This window comes from Xenopus tropicalis, chromosome 7, assembly GCF_000004195.4.
Source record: "Xenopus tropicalis strain Nigerian chromosome 7, UCB_Xtro_10.0, whole genome shotgun sequence".
NCBI classification, from domain to species: Eukaryota; Metazoa; Chordata; class Amphibia; order Anura; family Pipidae; genus Xenopus; species Xenopus tropicalis.
Genome location: NC_030683.2, coordinates 127,680,490 through 127,700,728, shown reverse-complemented (window position 1 = coordinate 127,700,728; position 20,239 = coordinate 127,680,490). Strand labels below are relative to the sequence as shown.

The 20,239-nt window shown below is 41.9% G+C and overlaps 1 protein-coding gene across 1 annotated transcript in view; it reads right to left on the bottom strand.

Moving 5' to 3' along the window:
- Window positions 1-947: 947 nt before the first annotated feature.
- Window positions 948-20,239, bottom strand: part of LOC100492852 (IgGFc-binding protein-like) — a 40,485-nt gene continuing 21,193 nt past the window's right edge. Inside the window, exons 12-22 of the mRNA XM_002940533.5 lie at window positions 19,965-20,106; window positions 18,151-18,479; window positions 16,242-16,815; window positions 12,976-13,574; window positions 11,112-11,673; window positions 9,969-10,564; window positions 8,737-9,307; window positions 8,447-8,646; window positions 6,174-6,554; window positions 2,338-2,624; window positions 948-1,848 (exon numbers count right to left, since the gene is read on the bottom strand). Coding sequence (XP_002940579.4) covers window positions 1,839-1,848; window positions 2,338-2,624; window positions 6,174-6,554; window positions 8,447-8,646; window positions 8,737-9,307; window positions 9,969-10,564; window positions 11,112-11,673; window positions 12,976-13,574; window positions 16,242-16,815; window positions 18,151-18,479; window positions 19,965-20,106 — 4,251 coding nt within the window. The 3' untranslated portion in view covers window positions 948-1,838. The remainder of the gene's footprint in view (window positions 1,849-2,337; window positions 2,625-6,173; window positions 6,555-8,446; window positions 8,647-8,736; window positions 9,308-9,968; window positions 10,565-11,111; window positions 11,674-12,975; window positions 13,575-16,241; window positions 16,816-18,150; window positions 18,480-19,964; window positions 20,107-20,239) is intronic.

The window sequence follows — 20,239 nt, the reverse complement described above, 5'->3', positions numbered from 1 at the left end:
TTTGGTCAAAAGTGGACTACTCCATCTGCCTCTGTGTATCCTTCTTAGATTATGGTTACAACCCTCTTCTACTCTTTGATGTCCATTTCAGTGACTATATAGAGCAGCGGTTCTCAACCTGTGGGTCGGGACCCCTTTGGGGGTCAACAACCCTTTCATAGGGGTCGCCTAAGACCAAGGATCCCCAACCAGTGGCTCGGGGGGAACATGTTGCTCCCCAACCCCTTGGGTGTTGCTCCCAGTGCCCCCAAACCAGGGAGTTATTTTTGAATTCCTGACTTGGGGGCAAGTTTTGGTTGAATAAAAACAAGATTTCCTACCAAATAAAGCCCCTGTAAGCTGATAGGGTGCATAGAGGCTGCCTAATAGCCAATCACAGCCCTTATTTGGCTCCTCCATGAACTTTTATGGTGCTATTGTTGCTCTTCAAGTCTTTTTACATTTGACTGTGGTTCACGAGTAAGAAAGGTTGGGGACCCCTGCCTAAGACTATCAGAAAACACATATTTCCGACGGTCTTAGGAGCTAATTTTATGGTTGGGGGGTCACCACAACATAAGGAACTGTATTAAGGGGTCGTGGCATTAGGAAGGTTGAGAACCACTGATACACGTTATCATTAGTGATGAGTGAATTTTTTCGCCAGGTTTGGATTCACAGCGAATATCCGCATTTCGCCTTTGGCCAATTGTTTTGCGGAACTTCAGGGGAGAAATTAGTTGGGTGTCAAATTGGACGCAGTCTAGATAAAATGGGGCGGAAGCAAAAAAATGGGTGCGGTTGTGGCACGGTCATGGCAAAAAAAGTTGGGCGCGACAACTTGAGTTTCACAAATTTTTCTGTCGTTTCACTAATTTTCCAGCCAAACGTAACGGGACAGATTGGCTCATCACTATCTATCATGTATGGGCATATTAAAGAGACAAGAATGATCCCGGAGACCGTGCTGGATGCTGCACCCAAATTATTGACTTTATTGACCAATTTTCCCAGAAGAATAGACCAAAACTCTGCAAACAAAATCCAAGCGAGCTTTAACATCGTTGGAAACTGTCGGTCACCAATTGCCACAGTAATAAAGCAGAAACACATAGACAATATTGGAATGCTTTAGTTTACTAAAGAAAGTTTAGCCTCAAACACATACGCCCTTTCCAGTGCTTTTTGCTTTTAAAAAAACATGATACAATAAAAAATACAAGACATAATAAAAACCCTTCATTGCCATATTATCGATGAAGATACTTCCCATGAACATGGATTCTCATTAGTTTTAAAGTGACAGTACGCACCCCTTTTCACCATGAACGAATGGGGAATGGGCTGAATATAATTTTTGCCTATTTTTTTGTATGTTTTTGTTATTTCCGGCACTACATAAGGATACAAAGCCAATTTCACTTTATTACCACTTCCTGGTTCCAATGAGCAGAGGAAGAGCTGAGATGTTCCTGATAATGAGCTGCTCAAGGGATGTTGATTAGAGAAACTAGGAATTTGTTTATTTAGCGGTAGATTAAGAAATCTGAACCAAGTGCCCTGTTTATAAAGGGGGTGGGGGAGGGGTGTTCAGAAAAAGAAAACGTTCAAATTAGTGCTTTAGAATGATAAAATGCGTTGTTAGGTGTCCACTGTCCCTTTAATTACGATAGTAGTCATAATTGAGTCAGGTCCAATCAACGGGTTCTGCTGCACATTCAGGAAATCTGTGATCTTGATTTTTACTTGGGCTTTTCCTCCATTGAAAATATGCAAAATATATTCAGGGCACTGTAATTGGATCAAGACCAAGGTTGGTCATCCGTCCTTTCTTCAAGAATGTAGAAGAGATGTGGATTTCACGGCGCACTGGGGAGATAAGAAGAATGTTGTTAGAAAAGGCTGAAAATGTTATATAAAATGAATCATAGGTTGTGTTATACACCCATTGTATTCAACAGCCATATTGTGTTGCTATAGACCAGTGGTTCTCAGGCTTCCTAATGCCACGACCCTTTAATACAGTTCCTCATGTTGTGGTGACCCCCAAACATAAAATTAGTTCCTAGGACCATCGGAAATGTGTTTTCCTATGGTCTTAGGCGACCCCTGTGAAAGGGTCGTTCGACCACCAAAGGGGCCCGACCCACAGGTTGAGAACCGCTGCTATAGACTATAGAGATACACATGTAGACATCCAATTCCCTTGGACAGGTTCCTTTGAACAAGGAACGCAGAATTGGATGTAGAAACGTGCATCAACACTGTATAGGCTGGTACCAGTAAAGATATTTGTGAAAAGGAAAAATAAACCCTTCCCTAAGCAGTTCAAACAGGTCAAAAAAATGCATCACTCACCACATGTAGAAGTCAGAAGATCTCCAGGATGTAATAAGCTCCCTGAAGTTATCAGTCAGCTTAGTGTCTGGTCCCTGCAGATCATCGGATATTTTTCTGTTGAAGTTCCCACAAGCACCACACATTGCACCGGAAAGTTCTGGGCTCACGTTAAGGGTCAGCTGTCCATTTGTACCCATAACAAGCACCATGTCCTCACCTTTCTTTAACACAATGGAATCGTCCACCGCGAAAACCGACAAAGATCCAGATAATTGAGCGGGGATGGCAACGTTCCGTCCATTGACCTGTAAAACAAAGATGGATTCTAATTCCATTCCTGAATTCCCTGTGTTACATTTTTATATTGTTGTGGGTAATTGTGTTTGTACATAGTATCTACAGTAGGGGTACGGTGGATTCCTAAGTATGGGAGGTATTTTTCCCATATTTCAACGTTAAAGCTCAATAGGTTTTGTAAGATTCTTAGGGAGTCCGAAGGGTATAAATTCACTTTTTTTCTTGGTTTAATTTAAGACCTGATACTTGGGTGAATTCTTGGATTAATTTAAAAAAATTAGGGAGTATAGTTAAAGGCTATTTTATGGTAAGTACTAGAGTGCATAGTGATCATCATTGTTATACAGTATCTAGTAGAATTAAGTCTAAAACAACTGGACTTTTCTGAGTTTTCTTGAAAACATTTCACCACTCATCCAAGTGGCTTCTTCAGTTGAACTAAAAAAAGCCATTTGGTTGCACTAAAAAAGTCAGTTGGATGAGAACTGAAGAAGCCACTTAGATGAGAACTGAAGAAGCCACTTGGATGGGAACTGAAGAAGCCACTTGGATGAGAACCGAAGAAGCCACTTGGATGAGAACTGAAGAAGCCTCTTGGATGAGAACTGAAGAAGCCTCTTGGATGGGAACTGAAGAAGCCACTTGGATGGGAACTGAAGAAGCCACTTGGATGAGAACCGAAGAAGCCACTTGGATGAGAACTGAAGAAGCCTCTTGGATGAGAACTGAAGAAGCCTCTTGGATGAGAACTGAAGAAGCCTCTTGGATGAGAACTGAAGAAGCCACTTGGATGAGAACTGAAGAAGCCTCTTGGATGAGAACTGAAGAAGCCACTTGGATGAGAACTGAAGAAGCCACTTGGATGAGAACTGAAGAAGCCTCTTGGATGAGAACTGAAGAAGCCACTTGGATGGGAACTGTAGAAGCCACTTGGATAGGAACTGAAGAAGCCACTTGGATGAGTGGTAAAACGTTATCAAGAAAACCCAAAAAAGTGCAGTTGCTTTAGACTTAATTTTAGTAGATACTGTATATCATGACCTTGATGAATGGGAATCTTCATAGATATCATCATTGTTACTTTTTTTTCCACCTTCTTCTTTATATTCTTTCATTTGTTGTACTTTTACTTTTATCCAACATACTATGAGACAAGTATGATTGGAATTCCCATACAATATATTAAAATCTATATAAAAATATTATACAATCAGTGATTCAACTTGATGGTCAAGTTCCAGTCTCTGGGCTAAGACAGATAAATAGCGACGAGTGAATTTCATTCGCCAGACGTGAATTCGCAGCGACATTCCGCATTTCGTCATTGGTGAATTGTTTCGCAAAACTTCTGCAAAATTTCGCTGGGAAAATTCGGGGTCACATTAAAAAGTAGGGAAACACCGAACCCACTTTATTGGGTTAGGCCAAACCCCTGAACCCACCCAGCAGGATTTGACCGAATCCCGAACTGAATCCAAATCCTAATTAGCATATGCTAATTTATGCTAATTATGATTCGGATTCAGTTCGGCCGGGACCGCAGATCCGGCCAAAACCGAATCCTTAAAAAAAACCCGGGATTTGCCCCTTATTGGGGCAGAACAGCCCTATTGGGTTTATTTCATGGTTAAATGATTCCCTTTTCTCTGTAATAATAAAACAGTACCTGTACTTGATCCCAACTAAGATATAATTACCCCTTATTGGGGCAGAACAGCCCTATTGGGTTTATTTAATGGTTAAATGATTCCCTTTTCTCTGTAATAATAAAACAGTACCTGTACTTGATCCCAACTAAGATATAATTACCCCTTATTGGGGCAGAACAGCCCTATTGGGTTTATTTCATGGTTAAATGATTCCCTTTTCTCTGTAATAATAAAACAGTACCTGTACTTGATCCCAACTAAGATATAATTACCCCTTATTGGGGCAGAACAGTCCTATTGGGTTTATTTCATGGTTAAATGATTCCCTTTTCTCTGTAATAATAAAACAGTACCTGTACTTGATCCCAACTAAGATATAATTACCCCTTATTGGGGCAGAACAGCCCTATTGGGTTTATTTCATGGTTAAATGATTCCCTTTTCTCTGTAATAATAAAACAGAACCTGTACTTGATCGCAACTAAGATATAATTACCCCTTATTGGGGCAGAACAGCCCTATTGGGTTTATTTAATGGTTAAATTATTCCCTTTTCTCTGTAATAATAAAACAGTACCTGTACTTGATCCCAACTAAGATATAATTACCCCTTATTGGGGCAGAACAGCCCTATTGGGTTTATTTAATGGTTAAATGATTCCCTTTTCTCTGTAATAATAAAACAGTACCTGTACTTGATCCCAACTAAGATATAATTACCCCTTATTGGGGCAGAACAGCCCTATTGGGTTTATTTAATGGTTAAATGATTCCCTTTTCTCTGTAATAATAAAAACAGTACCTGTACTTGATCCCAACTAAGATATAATTACCCCTTATTGGGGCAGAACAGCCCTATTGGGTTTATTTAATGGTTAAATGATTCCCTTTTCTCTGTAATAATAAAACAGTACCTGTACTTGATCCCAACTAAGATATAATTACCCCTTATTGGGGCAGAACAGCCCTATTGGGTTTATTTCATGGTTAAATGATTCCCTTTTCTCTGTAATAATAAAACAGTACCTGTACTTGATCCCAACTAAGATATAATTACCCCTTATTGGGGCAGAACAGCCCTATTGGGTTTATTTCATGGTTAAATGATTCCCTTTTCTCTGTAATAATAAAACAGTACCTGTACTTGATCCCAACTAAGATATAATTACCCCTTATTGGGGGCAGAACAGCCCTATTGGGTTTATTTAATGGTTAAATGATTCCCTTTTCTCTGTAATAATAAAACAGTACCTGTACTTGATCCCAACTAAGATATAATTACCCCTTATTGGGGCAGAACAGCCCTATTGGGTTTATTTAATGGTTAAATGATTCCCTTTTCTCTGTAATAATAAAACAGTACCTGTACTTGATCCCAACTAAGATATAATTACCCCTTATTGGGGCAGAACAGCCCTATTGGGTTTATTTCATGGTTAAATGATTCCCTTTTCTCTGAACTGAATCTGGGATTCGGTGCATCCCTATAAAAAAGGCATGGTCGCACCCAATTGACGCAACCACGTCGAAAAAAAGGTGCAGCCTCATCTAAAATGGCTGTTGTTGCATCAAAAAAGTTTTGTCATACTCGCATTTCACAAATTTTTTGCTGCTCCGAGAATTTTTCTGCAGTTTTGTTAATTTTTCCGCTAAGCGAAATGGGACAGACTCATCACTATTAGAATTGCAGAGAGCTAGAACATGTGTGTTCCATCTGTAGGTCCTTATAGAAATACTAGGGATGCACCGAACCCCCGAACCGGCCGGGACTGTTGATCCGGCCGAAACCGAATCCTTTAAAAAAAGCCTGGATTCGGACGAATCCCGAACCGAATCCGGGATTTGGTGCATCCCTAATAAATACAACCAATAGCTCTATGTGCATAAGGTGCTGTTTGTAGTTCTTACCCAGGTCTGTCCATAAGGATTTATTGCAATTGACACACTTTGGAAATAAGCGTGAACTGCCGATATAATGAAACCGTCGTTTCCGCTGCAGCTCTGGGTAATCACCACGAGTCTGAACCAGGCGTTGAGATCGAGGTTACACACTGAGGCAAAGTCAAAGATGTTGCTGCGAGGAACTTGGCCGGAGAGCTTGTCAAACGTGATCAAGCCGCCCTCGATATCGATGGAACAAGTGCCGCGTTTGTCGTAGCAGGCTCGCACTCCATTCTGTAGGTCGCAGTACTGTGCGTCGGAACAGGAGGCGTTTGTGCACGAGACCACCCCACCATTCCCACACGTGCAGCTTTGGAGGCAGTCAGGGGAAAGCAGTGAGTCCCCAGCCTACAGACAAACCATAAAAAGAATACACGTTAGTATATATAGGCTCCTCGCTGGATTAGTCCTTCATATAAACCATTTCCCACTGCCCAATTATTAATGTGGTTCATAGAGCAACATTAGGCTTTCCTACTGTGAGTTCATTCCAAGTGTGGGTTGGGTTATCCCAAAGTAATATCCAAGTCAATAGCAAAAACCTCATAAGGGGTAATTATATCTTAGTTGGGATCAAGTACAGGTACTGTTTTATTATTACAGAGAAAAGGGAATCATTTAACCATTAAATAAACCCAATAGGGCTGTTCTGCCCCAATAAGGGGTAATTATATCTTAGTTGGGATCAAGTACAGGTACTGTTTTATTATTACAGAGAAAAGGGAATCATTTAACCATTAAATAAACCCAATAGGGCTGTTCTGCCCCAATAAGGGGTAATTATATCTTAGTTGGGATCAAGTACAGGTACTGTTTTATTATTACAGAGAAAAGGGAATCATTTAACCATTAAATAAACCCAATAGGGCTGTTCTGCCCCCAATAAGGGGTAATTATATCTTAGTTGGGATCAAGTACAGGTACTGTTTTATTATTACAGAGAAAAGGGAATCATTTAACCATGAAATAAACCCAATAGGGCTGTTCTGCCCCCAATAAGGGGTAATTATATCTTAGTTGGGATCAAGTACAGGTACTGTTTTATTATTACAGAGAAAAGGGAATCATTTAACCATTAAATAAACCCAATAGGGCTGTTCTGCCCCCAATAAGGGGTAATTATATCTTAGTTGGGATCAAGTACAGGTACTGTTTTATTATTACAGAGAAAAGGGAATCATTTAACCATTAAATAAACCCAATAGGGCTGTTCTGCCCCAATAAGGGGTAATTATATCTTAGTTGGGATCAAGTACAGGTACTGTTTTATTATTACACAGGAAAAGGAAATCATTTAATCATTAAATAAACGTGAATTGTGAATTATTTGCTTATAATGGAGTCTATGGGAGATGGCCTTTCCATAATTCGGAACTTTATAAATATTGGGTTTCCGGATAACGGATAACAAACATAACCTGAATTGATTTCGGTATAAAGGAGGTCAATATCTATAGTGGAACCATTTTGAATATTTCAAAAAAATTGAATAACCAATCATGGATGTGTAAAATATACCCTTGAAGTTCCAGCCTTAAGCATGGTGAAAGACTTCTTCTACATCAGTGCTTCTCAACCTTCCTAATGCCGCGACCCTTAAATACAGTTCCTCATGTTGTGGTGACCCCCAACCATAAAATTATTCCTAAGACCATCGGAAATATGTGTTTCCCAATGGTCTTGGGCGAACCCCAAAGGGGCCCCGACCCACAGGTTGGAACCACTTGTTCTACAGCAATTGGTCTTCTTTCTTTTCTTGCAATTTAGCTACACTTCCTACCCTTGTAGGGGCCTGGCCAAGCACTAAGGGTCCTTAAAGCTTCCTCCCAGACTCAGTGGAACCCTAATCTACCTATTTGGACCTTGAGCGGCAGCGGAGGAAAGTTATTAAGGGGTATATTTATCATGCTGTGTAAAACGTGGAGTAAAACCTCACTGGTTGTTTATAGCAGCCAATCAGATGCTTTGCTTTGATTTTCTAACTGTTGAAATCTAATTGCTGATTGGTTGCCCTGGGCAATATCACCGTTAATGCTTCACTCCACTTTTTACACAGCCTGATAAATATACCCCTAAGTCTCTCTTAGTAAAGCTGGAGCAGATTGACCAGGATAATATCATTCATGGAGGATTGACCAGTACGTCAACATTTAAGACATATTTCCCATGAGGAATTGTGGAATGGAACGTAGTTGGCCATTGGACCATTGGTAACATACAGTAATATAATATGGACTCACACTTAAGTATCTTCCATTGTACACACAGCCGCATTTTTCCATCGGGACGCAATTTTTACCATCAAACATATATCCATCGTCACACTCGCACCCCTCAAAGCATCGCTCTGAGCAAGATCCTGATAGATCAATGGCGGCACAGGAGCCATCGCACGTTTGGGCGCAAACATCATAGTGACTATTCCGTGGGCAGGAAGGAGCTGCAACGAGAGCAAAAAAAAAAAGTCTCCTTTGTTATATATACCATAGAATACCATACCACCATATAAAATAAGGAGAAGACAACTTACGGCAGAAAGTAGATGTTCTCCAAGGTTGGACATTGGCCCCGGCTGCCTGGCACGCTGCGACGAAAGCTTGGAGGCTGGCACACAGAGCCTGGTTTTGTCCATCACTGGCGCACATATCAAACAAACAATGGTCAAAATATTCTGTTACGTTCACTAGGGCCTTGCATTCCGCAAACGGACCCGTTTCAAGGAGTATCTGCCCACAAGCCTCGTCCCTTGCAAATATGGCAGCCCTCAGCGGGTCACAGCCATCGCAATTGGCTTTGCAGACGTTACCACAGTCAGATCTTTCCTGATTCGTTACCCAGGCTTCACCAAAGTCCTCCAAACTGTCAGCTAGCTGCCCAGAAGGCAAACGGAAATCGTCATTCGATTGGCCATTAAAATCACCACATAGTCCGCAAAGGGCCTCCTGGTAATCACCGGGAACGGTTACTTGGACAGAACCCAGGGTGCTGTATAGAACTGTCAGGGCAAAATCGGTCTGAAGCAGTATATTAGAGCCCTCGGGAGTAATACGTATCTTTTTATTCTCAAGAGTAAGGGGCAAGGCATTCGTCTCACCATTGACCTGTGGGGGAAAACATAGACTTTAGTATAAATCAATGGACTGTTGTATAAAGTATATTGTTTCATGATTGGAGGAGGAGCCATTCTGAAGGAAGGCAAGGGCTTCCCAAGACTATGGGCAAAATACCAGCAAAGGGGTGGGTCAAAAAGTCTGATAATCTCTATATAAATTTATGTCCATTACATGGGCATAGTTAACTGAGTCCCAAAGAACTCAACGTTTTCAAATTGACACCATGAAAATCTAGAATTTATCGAATTTTCTCTGCGACAATTCGATAAAGTTGAGTTTTTGGGTCAAAACCCAGTGTCAAAAAATCCGAAATCTCGAAAGTTTCGAGACAAAAGAAGAGTCTTCAAGGAAAGGGAAGGAATGTTTGCCATTGGCTTCTACATGAACTCGCCAAGTTTAATTGGGTGAATTAGCTGTTTTGATAAATAATAAATCTCGAAAATGTTGCGGTGTTTTTGACTTTTTTGGAAAAAAAATCAGAATCCAGTTCAAAATACAAAATCAATGATTTGTAAATGAGCCCCAAAGTGTCTGCTTACTCAAGAACATAAGGCCAAGTTCTGCCCTGTATATATATACATAAAAGCAAGACCTCTTCCAAATATGTCCCTTTTTAGATATTTTTTTACTAGTCAGTAACTTGACTTACCTGTATTGTCCACAGTGTATCCTTCGTTAAGACGATTTCGTGTCCATAAACGTTGATGCTTACGGACCGTAGAACAGCTTGGTTACTTTGCTTGTCGTTTCCATTCTCTACAACGATGGAAAAGTTGGCCAGGCGCAAGTCCCCTCTGCAGACCTCAGTAAGAGTGTAGGAACATGACCCTTGGAAGTTGTAGGAAAGGCCATCAAATGAGCTGTAGTGAGTGCTGGCCGATACCCCGCAGGTCCCGATGTTGGTGGAATGGCAAGCTTGGACGCCATTGATAACCATGCATTCCTCATTAGCGCCACATGTTTTCTCCTGGCATTGGACTTCTCCGTTCTCCAAACACTGGCAGAACTGTTTGCAATCTCCATCAGGGTAGAACTCTTCTCCTTTCTTATAATAAGCTTCTCTATACAGACAACCGCATTCGGCGAAGGGGACACACTGGCCCCCGCTCTGTAGGAAACCACTGTCGCAATAACATCCTTCTGTACACGATTTTTGACAGTCGTCAGATGTAATAAGGCCGGAGCATGTAGGTTGGCACCCACTGCCGCACATCTCATAGTGGCTGTTTGGAGGACAAGTTGGACCTAGGGCAAAGGTAGAAAGAATTTTAAGTATCCTGGGACATCTGAACAATGATTCCATAGATTATTTCACTCTAGAAAGATATAAAGGGTAAAATAATGATGAAGTAAGAAATCCAAGTCCGGCTTGGGACTCCTCCAATTACATGGGAGTAGGAGAAACAATAGGTTAGCTGAAAGCAGTTCTAATGCGTAGCGCTGGCTCCTTCTGAAAGCCTCAGGCACACTTTACTGCTGCGCTGCAAGTTGGAGTGATATCCCCCCCTCACCCCCAGCAGCCGATCAGCAGAACAATGGGAAGGGAGCAAGATAGCAGCTCCCAGTAGGTATCAGAATAGCACTCAATAGAAAGAAATCCAAGTCCGGCTTGGGACTCCTCCAGTTACATGGGAGTAGGAGAAACAATAGGTTAGCTGAAAGCAGTTCTAATGTGTAGCGCTGGCTGAAAGCTCAGACTCAGGCACAATGCACTGAGATGGCACCTACACACCAATAAATAGTATAGCTACTATTGATACAGAATCAAAGTTTAACTGTTATGGTCACTTACTGCAAAACGTAGGTGTTCTCCACGGTTCGATGTTGACCCCCTTTTCTTGACAGCGGGAGGCATATAGGGCAAAGGCATCGCACACAGCGGAATAGTAGCCTTTGTACTGACAGCTGTCATACACACAATCAGTGAGGTAGGGGGTCGGGTCAATCACCCCGTAGCATTCCTTGAAAGGTCCATCATCCTTGCTGAGGATCCCACAATACTTCTCGTCCTTGTACTTCAGGGTATCTGTCTCGCTGCACTCAGGGCACTTCCCATTGCACCCAGAGGTGCACCCCGCAACGTCACCCACTTTCCATGCATCTCCGAAACTGTCAGGAACCTGATCCCCATCGGCCACAGGGACGTCGTCCTTTGGGTCTTTATTGTTGTTCCCACACAGGCCACAGACAGCACCGATATAGCGACTGGGCAGCACCACCCGGGCGTAATTATCCCAGTTGAAATTGACAGTGACGTCAAAATCAGTCCTGACAAAGCAATGTTCCCCCCTCATAAATGCCTTAATTTTGTTTGAGCGGAAGGAGAAAGGCAAAGACTTGAGGACCCCATTGACCTACAAAAATAAAAAAAATAACGTTGAGAACCACATGTAACTTTTTAAAGGAAACGTTAAGCACTTGCCAGTACAGGTATAGGACCCGTTATCCAGAATGCTCGGGACCAAGGGTACCAATTGTACATTGGTGCTACTTGAGTTTTACAATTGTATATTGGGTCTACTGGATTTTTTTCAATTGTATATTGGGGCTACTGGAGTTTTACAATAGTATATTGGGGCTACTGGATTTTTACAATTGTATATTGGGGCTACTGGACTTTTACCATTGTATATTGGGGCTACTGGATTTTTACCATTGTATATTGGGGCTACTGGATTTTTACCATTGTATATTGGGGCTACTGGATTTTTACCATTGTATATTGAGGCTACTGGATTTTTACCATTGTATATTGGGGCTACTGGATTTTTACCATTGTATATTGGTGCTACTGGAGTTTTACAATTGTTTATTGGGGCTACTGGATTTTTACCATTGTATATTGGGGCTACTGGAGTTTTACCATTGTATATTGGAGCTACTAGATTTTAACCATTGTATATTGGGGCTACTGGATTTTTTTTCAATTGTATATTGGTGCTACTGGAGTTTTACAATAGTATATTGGGGCTACTGGATTTTTACCATTGTATATTGGGGCTACTGGATTTTTACCATTGTATATTGGGGCTACTGGATTTTTACCATTGTATATTGGGGCTACTGGATTTTTACCATTGTATATTGGGGCTACTGGATTTTTACCATTGTATATTGGGGCTACTGTTTTTTTTACTATTGAATATTGAGGCTACTGGATTTTTTCTGATTGTGTATTGGGGCTATTGGATTTTTTATGATTGTATATTGGAGCTACTGGATATTTACAAATGTATGTTGGTGCTACTGGAGTTTAACGATTGTATATTGGGGCTACTGGATTTTTTACGATTATATATTGGGGCTACTGGATTTTTTACGATTATATATTGGGGCTACTGGATTTTTTACGATTATATATTGGGGCTACTGGATTTTTTTATGATTGTATATTGATTCCTATACAAGGTCCAGCAATTGCACCCTATTTGGGTATATACTCCGAGGGGTGAACTCCCCAATAATAGCAATACTCTTTTTTTTATAGTTTATGAATAACCCCATTCCTGTTGCTATTTCTTCTGAATGTAATAATTTTTTAAATGGGCAAACTATAAATAAATTCTATTTTTATGATTTATAAATACAGAGGATTGAGTATATATGGACTTTTCACCCCCCCCCCCCCCCCCCATTAACCAAAACAGAACACGTACCAGGATCTGAAGAGGATAATTTCTGGTTAAAGTGATGTTCTGGCCGTAGACCTGTAGGGTCACCGCTTTCGTGTACGACACCGTTTTTTTGCCTCTTGCCTCGTTCTGAACATTGACCTGGAAGGGTGTTAGGGTTGGGTCAGTGGAGCAGACTCCGGCCAGTTGGTATATGCAGGTTCCCATGAAGTTATACTTCCGTCCATCAAAGGTGGTGTAATGGGGGTCCCCAGATGATACGCAGGTGGTGTAGTCTTCAGGATAACATCCTTGGACACCGTCAACCAACGCACATCTCTCACCGGCTTTGCAGCTGGAGTCTTTGCACTCCACCAATCCCAGGAGAGGGTTGCATTTGCAATGGACACTGCATTTGTCGTCGTTCCAAAACTCCTGGTTGGGTTGGTAGTAGAAACCATTTTGGCTGCAGCCGCAGCTTTCTATGGGGACACATTTGCCGGCGCTGAGGATGAACCCGTCATCGCATTGGCAGGTCTCCACGCAGGCTTCCGTGCATCTGTTGGGGGCATTTCTGTCAAAGCAAGAGGCCGGGCAAGAAGTGCCGCAGACTTCGTAGTGGCTGTTCTCCGGACATGGGAAGGCTGGAAACGTCAAGAAATTAAAAAATAAATACGAGCAAAAATGCTATAAGAATAACAGTTCCTACCATAGAATAAAATTAGGGGAAACAATTACATAAGTTTCTTGAAGGGGAACTCCACCCAAACACAACCTAAGCATAAGTTTAAGCAACTTGGCAATATACATCAATTAAAAAATATGTAATAATATGGTTTGGAAGAGTTCCCTAAGCCCCGCCTCCTGTTCCATAAGTCCCGCCCCCCTGTTCTACTGCTGATCTGGCTGACTACTTTGAGACTTCAGCCTGCATTCTCCCAATCCCACAATAAGGTAAGGAACATCACTGTGCAATGCATTGTGGGTTATGTAGTTCCTGCATGCTGTCTGTAAGCTGTGGAGAAGTTGTTACAATCTGTAACATCAGTGTTTTAGTCCCTCCTCCCCCTCAGGATTTCAAATGATGCAGACGGAGAAGAACTGTTTTGCAGCTGGATTTCAGCATATAAAAATGGTATTTATTCCTACTTTGAGAAGGAACAGATTACAGTGATAGGTATATTAGGGGTTTCTGTGTTGGGTGGGGCTCTTTAACAAACAATGTACCCACTGTTGCCCCAAAGAAAATAAAATCATATTATTAAGAGTACGGACTAAAACTAAGCCTCAATCCATTTGATCTTTAAAATAAAAACATGTTATTATTTGTGGGTTCTGTTTATATCAATGGGATACAGCTCAGGAGTGGTCTTGTAGACCACCGGCAGGGAGAAGGTTCATAGGAGGAGCAGGTATTTATTTGCAATATACAGCTCAGGAGTGGTCTTGTAGACCACCGGCAGGGAGAAGGTTCATAGGAGGAGTAGGTATTTATTTGCAATATACAGCTCAGGAGTGGTCTTGTAGACCACCGGCAGGGAGAAGGTTCATAGGAGGAGTAGGTATTTATTTGCAATATACAGCTCAGGAGTGGTCTTGTAGACCACCGGCAGGCAGAAGGTTCATAGGAGGAGCAGGTATTTATTTGCAATATACAGCTCAGGAGTGGTCTTGTAGGCCACCGGCAGGGAGAAGGTTCATAGGAGTAGGTATTTATTTGCAATATACAGCTCAGGAGTGGTCTTGTAGACCACCGGCAGGGAAAAGGTTCATAGGAGGAGTAGGTATTTATTTGCAATATACAGCTCAGGAGTGGTCTTGTAGACCACCGGCAGGCAGAAGGTTCATAGGAGGAGCAGGTATTTATTTGCAATATACAGCTCAGGAGTGGTCTTGTAGACCACCGGCAGGCAGAAGGTTCATAGGAGGAGCAGGTATTTATTTGCAATATACAGCTCAGGAGTGGTCTTGTAGGCCACCGGCAGGGAGAAGGTTCATAGGAGGAGTAGGTATTTATTTGCAATATACAGCTCAGGAGTGGTCTTGTAGACCACCGGCAGGCAGAAGGTTCATAGGAGGAGCAGGTATTTATTTGCAATATACAGCTCAGGAGTGGTCTTGTAGACCACCGGCAGGCAGAAGGTTCATAGGAGGAGCAGGTATTTATTTGCAATATACAGCTCAGGAGTGGTCTTGTAGGCCACCGGCAGGGAGAAGGTTCATAGGAGGAGTAGGTATTTATTTGCAATATACAGCTCAGGAGTGGTCTTGTAGACCACTGGCAGGGAAAAGGTTCATAGGAGGAGTAGGTATTTATTTGCAATATACAGCTCAGGAGTGGTCTTGTAGACCACCGGCAGGCAGAAGGTTCATAGGAGGAGCAGGTATTTATTTGCAATATACAGCTCAGGAGTGGTCTTGTAGACCAAAGGCAGGCAGAAGGTTCATAGGAGGAGCAGGTATTTATTTGCAATATACAGCTCAGGAGTGGCCTTGTAGACCACCGGCAGGCAGAAGGTTCATAGGAGGAGCAGGTATTTATTTGCAATATACAGCTCAGGAGTGGTCTTGTAGACCACCGGCAGGGAGAAGGTTCATAGGAGGAGCAGGTATTTATTTGCAATATACAGCTCAGGAGTGGTCTTGTAGACCACCAGCAGGCAGAAGGTTCATAGGAGGAGTAGGTAATTATTTGCAATATACAGCTCAGGAGTGGCCTTGTAGACCCCCGGCAGGGAGAGGGTTCATAGGAGGAGTAGGTAGTTATTTGCAATATACAGCTCAGGAGTGGCCTTGTAGACCCCCGGCAGGCAGAAGGTTCATAGGAGGAGTAGGTAATTATTTGCAATATACAGCTCAGGAGTGGTGTTGTAGACCACCGGCAGGGAGAGGGTTCATAGGAGGAGTAGGTAATTATTTGCAATATACAGCTCAGGAGTGGTCTTGTAGACCACCGGCAGGGAGAGGGTTCATAAGAAGAGCAGGTATTTATTTGCAATATACAGCTCAGGAGTGGTCTTGTAGACCACCGGCAGGGAGAGGGTTCATAGGAAGAGTAGGTATTTATTTGTAAATAACAATCTTGTTTATCTGGTTTATGTTAGATATATTGAAGATCAGATGCTTTATATGAGAAGAGTATGGACCTTCTTTTGGTATCTCCCACCACAAATAATACTACAAAATATGTCTTCTCCCTGTTCCACATACTTATAAATGACTCTATACATATCAATCCCAATCTCTTAATCTATATTTGCTTATCTCAAATGTTGGCATTCCCACATCGAAACCCCCAGCCCATTACTTACGGCATTCAGAGGAAGTCCTCCAGTCATAAATCGTGACCCCTTGGCTTCTACACATCTCAGCGTAGGACTGAAGGGTGGTACAGTGAATGTTCAGCGCTTGCCCGCTATTGCAAAGATCATATAAGCAATTACTGAAGAACCTCTCTGGGTTGATAATGGAGAGGCACTCTCTGAATGGTCCATTGATGGTTTTGTTAAGGAGCCCACAGGCGTTATCCTGAGAATACTGACTGATCATGTTGTCGTCACAGGCGGTGCAGTTCCCTTCACAGGCGTCCCAACAGAATGAATCATTTACGTTCACTTTCCAGCTCTTGGCCCATTCTGTGACAGATTCTACTGGTTTATTATCCGAGGAGACTTTTTCATCATCAGGGTCTTGGTTAAAGTTTCCACAGAGACCTCCAGTGCTTGCATAGTAACTGCTGGGGATGGAGACCATCACTTTGGTGTTATAGTCGTAGGTCACCTGAAGGCCAAAATCGGTGTTCAATATAGCTTCAGATCCACTGAATGTTACTGAGATCTTTCCATTCAGCAAGGTCACTGGGGTGTTGCCAATTTCATCATTTACCTTGAGTTAGAGATAAGAAAATACAGAATTTGAGATACAATACAGTATGGCCTTTGTACCTTTGTCTATGTCAGTGGTTCTCAACCTTCCTAATGCCGCGACCCTTTAATACAGTTCCTCATGTTGTGGTGACCCCCCAACCATAAAATTATTCCCAACACCATCGGAAATAGAACATTTCCAAAACATGTATATGCATTACTGTTTAGTCTTTTTGAACTTTTTTCATCTTAATTATAAAAAAGGCTCTAGAAAAACATTATCAAAAGATCATGGATGAAAAAAAGTTGCAGAAAAGTCACAAAAACCTTGATTTTTTCAACTCGTTGCATGATAAGCACAACTTTTTGAATTATTGCACAAAAGACAGCGTCGAAAACCCCAAAAACCTCTAAAACCATGAAGCAATGAAAGATTTTCCAATTGTAAAAGGACTTCTACATGATCTCGACATGTTTTAGCTGGTGTATTTTTGGATTCTGAATTGTCTCCGTTTTGTTGCATAATAAATCTTGGAAATATTGTGGGAGGGGGTTCTGCAACAAATTTGGGTTTTCTGCAACCTGAAAAAGTTGCAGTTCAGTAAATGCCCCCTTAAATGACAAAAGAAAGGGGTAAGGCTCACCTACTGTCAATGAATTATCTTGTTTAGTGATTTTTTCAGCAGGCATGGATTCGCGTACGAATTTCCGCATTTCGCCATTGGGCAATTGTTTTGTAAAATGTCTGTGAAAATTGGGTGCGTGTAAAAACATTTTGTTGCGTGTCAAATTGGGCGTGCTCGCGTAAAAATTGGGCGCGGTCACGTCACATTGGGCGCGGTCGCATAAAAAAAAAACACAAGCAACAAATAAAAAGACGCGGTCAACCAAAAAAGACACCGGGGACAAAATAGACACGGCGACAAAAAAATCGTGCGGCAAATGCGTTTCGCGAATTTTCTTGCCATTTCGTGAATTTAATGGCGAAGTGAAATGGGACAGATTTGCTCATCACAAATTTTGTTTATAAATCTGAAAAATATATCGGAAAAATATGATTCTGGATTTTTCGTCACAATTTCCCATGATTGACCTAACTTTTTTTCTTAATATGAACACGATTGCAGAAAAAACATGATTGCATTTATAAGCGATGGCAAAAACTTCGAGTTGAGTTATTTTTCCACAATAATAATATAGTCAATCAATAAAAATGTTGATGCCTACAGGCTAGCAATATCTGGAATCATCGGCAATGAGAATATCTGAAGAACAAGGGCATTTGCCAACTGCAGCCGAAAATAACCATCAGTCTAGAAATTCTTGCAAACGTTCTGGAGTCTCAGTTACTTACCCTGACTTTGCCATATTCTCCTTTGGCCACAGAAATCTTGTAGCCATAAACAAAGACGTCAATCTGTCTGATGAAGGAGATGATTGGACTTCCCCGGTTCTCTTTCTGCTCCTCAATCCGGAATGGGACCAAGGTCGTATCTTGACCAATGTACTCGGTCAGGACATACGTGCAGGTTCCCTCAAACTGATAGTTGAAGTTGTCGTAGGTTTGATAGTGTGGCGCCCCCCAAGCCCAGCAAACGCCTGTATAATCGGGGACACAAACTGGGGTTCCATCTTGAACTTTGCATGATTCTTTATTCCTGCATGTTACAGACTTGCACGGATCTGGAATTAGAGACGCAAGCAGGTTATATGAATGAAAAGCAACGAGTTTGATGTAAAAAAAAAATCTAATTCTATTTTAGAATTGTATGAAATCATTGAAATTTAGAATGAATTCCATTATTTCGCTATGAAGGGGCTTATTAGTTATAACAGTGGTTCTCAACCTTCCTAATGCCGCGACCCTTTAATACAGTTCCTCATGTTGTGGTGACCCCCAACCATAAAATTATTCTTAAGACCATCGGAAATATGTGTTTTCCCATGGTCTTAGGCGACCCAAAGGGGTCCCGACTAGTGATGAGCGAATCTGTCCCGTTTCGCTTTGCCATAAAATTTGTGAAACGCATTTGTTGCGAAATTTTTTTTTGTAGCCCCCCGTCTATTTTTTGTCGCCTGCGTCAATATTTCTTTGTCACCCGTGCTTTTTGACATGACCGCGCCCTTTTTTACGCAACTGCGCCCTTTTTTGAAGTGGCTCCGCCCAATTAGATGCGACCACACCCTTTTTTGTCATGACCGCGCCCAATTTGACACACAACCAAAAAATCTGTGAAATGAATTTTTCCGCTGCAAATTTTCACGTAAATGTCACGGAAAAATTCTCCAATGGCAAAATGCGGAAATTCACTGCAAATCGATGCGCCCTTTTTTGAAGTGGCTCCGCCCAATTTGATGCGACCACACCCTTTTTTGTCATGACCGCGCCCAATTTGACACAAAACAAAAAAAATTTGCGAAATGAATTTTTCCGCTGCGAATTTTGACGTAAATCTCGCAAAAAAAATTCTCAAATGGCAAAATGCGGAAATTCGCTGTGAATCGATGCATGGCGCAAAAAATGTGCTCATCACTAGTCCCGACCCACTGGTTGAGAACCGCTGAATTATATGGATGCAGCTTCACCCTATTTCAACTTTGGGTGTAAGTTTGAAAAAAAAAGGGGCTCTATATCCAGTAATCAACATTTGTTGCCTATCTACAGTCCTAGAGATGAATTCTGCCAAGGATCCAGGTTTTAAGATGGCCATACACATTACAATAACGATCTTTCCTTATTGGTCGCTGGAATGATTGTTCAACCATTCCACTAACCTTAAGAGTTGAATCATCAGATGCAGCTAGGAACTATAGGAATTCTACCCCTAGAGCAGCGGTTCTCAACCTGTGGGTCGGGACCCCTTTGGGGTCAAACAACCCTTTCACAGAGGGTCTCCTAAGACCATCGGAAAACACGTATTTCCAATGGTCTTAGGAATAATTTTATGGTTGGGGGTCACCACAACATGAGGAACTGTATTAGAAAGGTTGAGAACCACTGCCCTAGGGCCTTCAAAGGTGCCTATCAAAATTTTCAGACCTGCCTGATCAACAAGACGACCAATAGCCAAGGCTTTTGGTCTCCAACCCACCATACACGCAACGTATCTGCCCCCCATGTGAGGAGTTAAGTTTATCTCCAGGGTAAAGGCTTCCTTGCTTACGTACCCACATTAATGCATCCAACAATTCCCTCTATGATGGTGCAAACTTCCTTGGGGCCACAGCTGTAGGGCTCACAGATCATCCCTCGGTTGGAATAGCAAGTGCAGGTCTGAGAGCAGTCTTGGGAAACAACCGTTTGATTGGCCTGAAACCATGAATCAAATGGAAAGTCACGTATTTTGCATTATCATCATCAAACATTGCTCAAGATCCCTATTGACTATGATGAAACAAGGGGGGATCATCCCCTATTTTGAGACACCAGTAGCGTCTGTAAT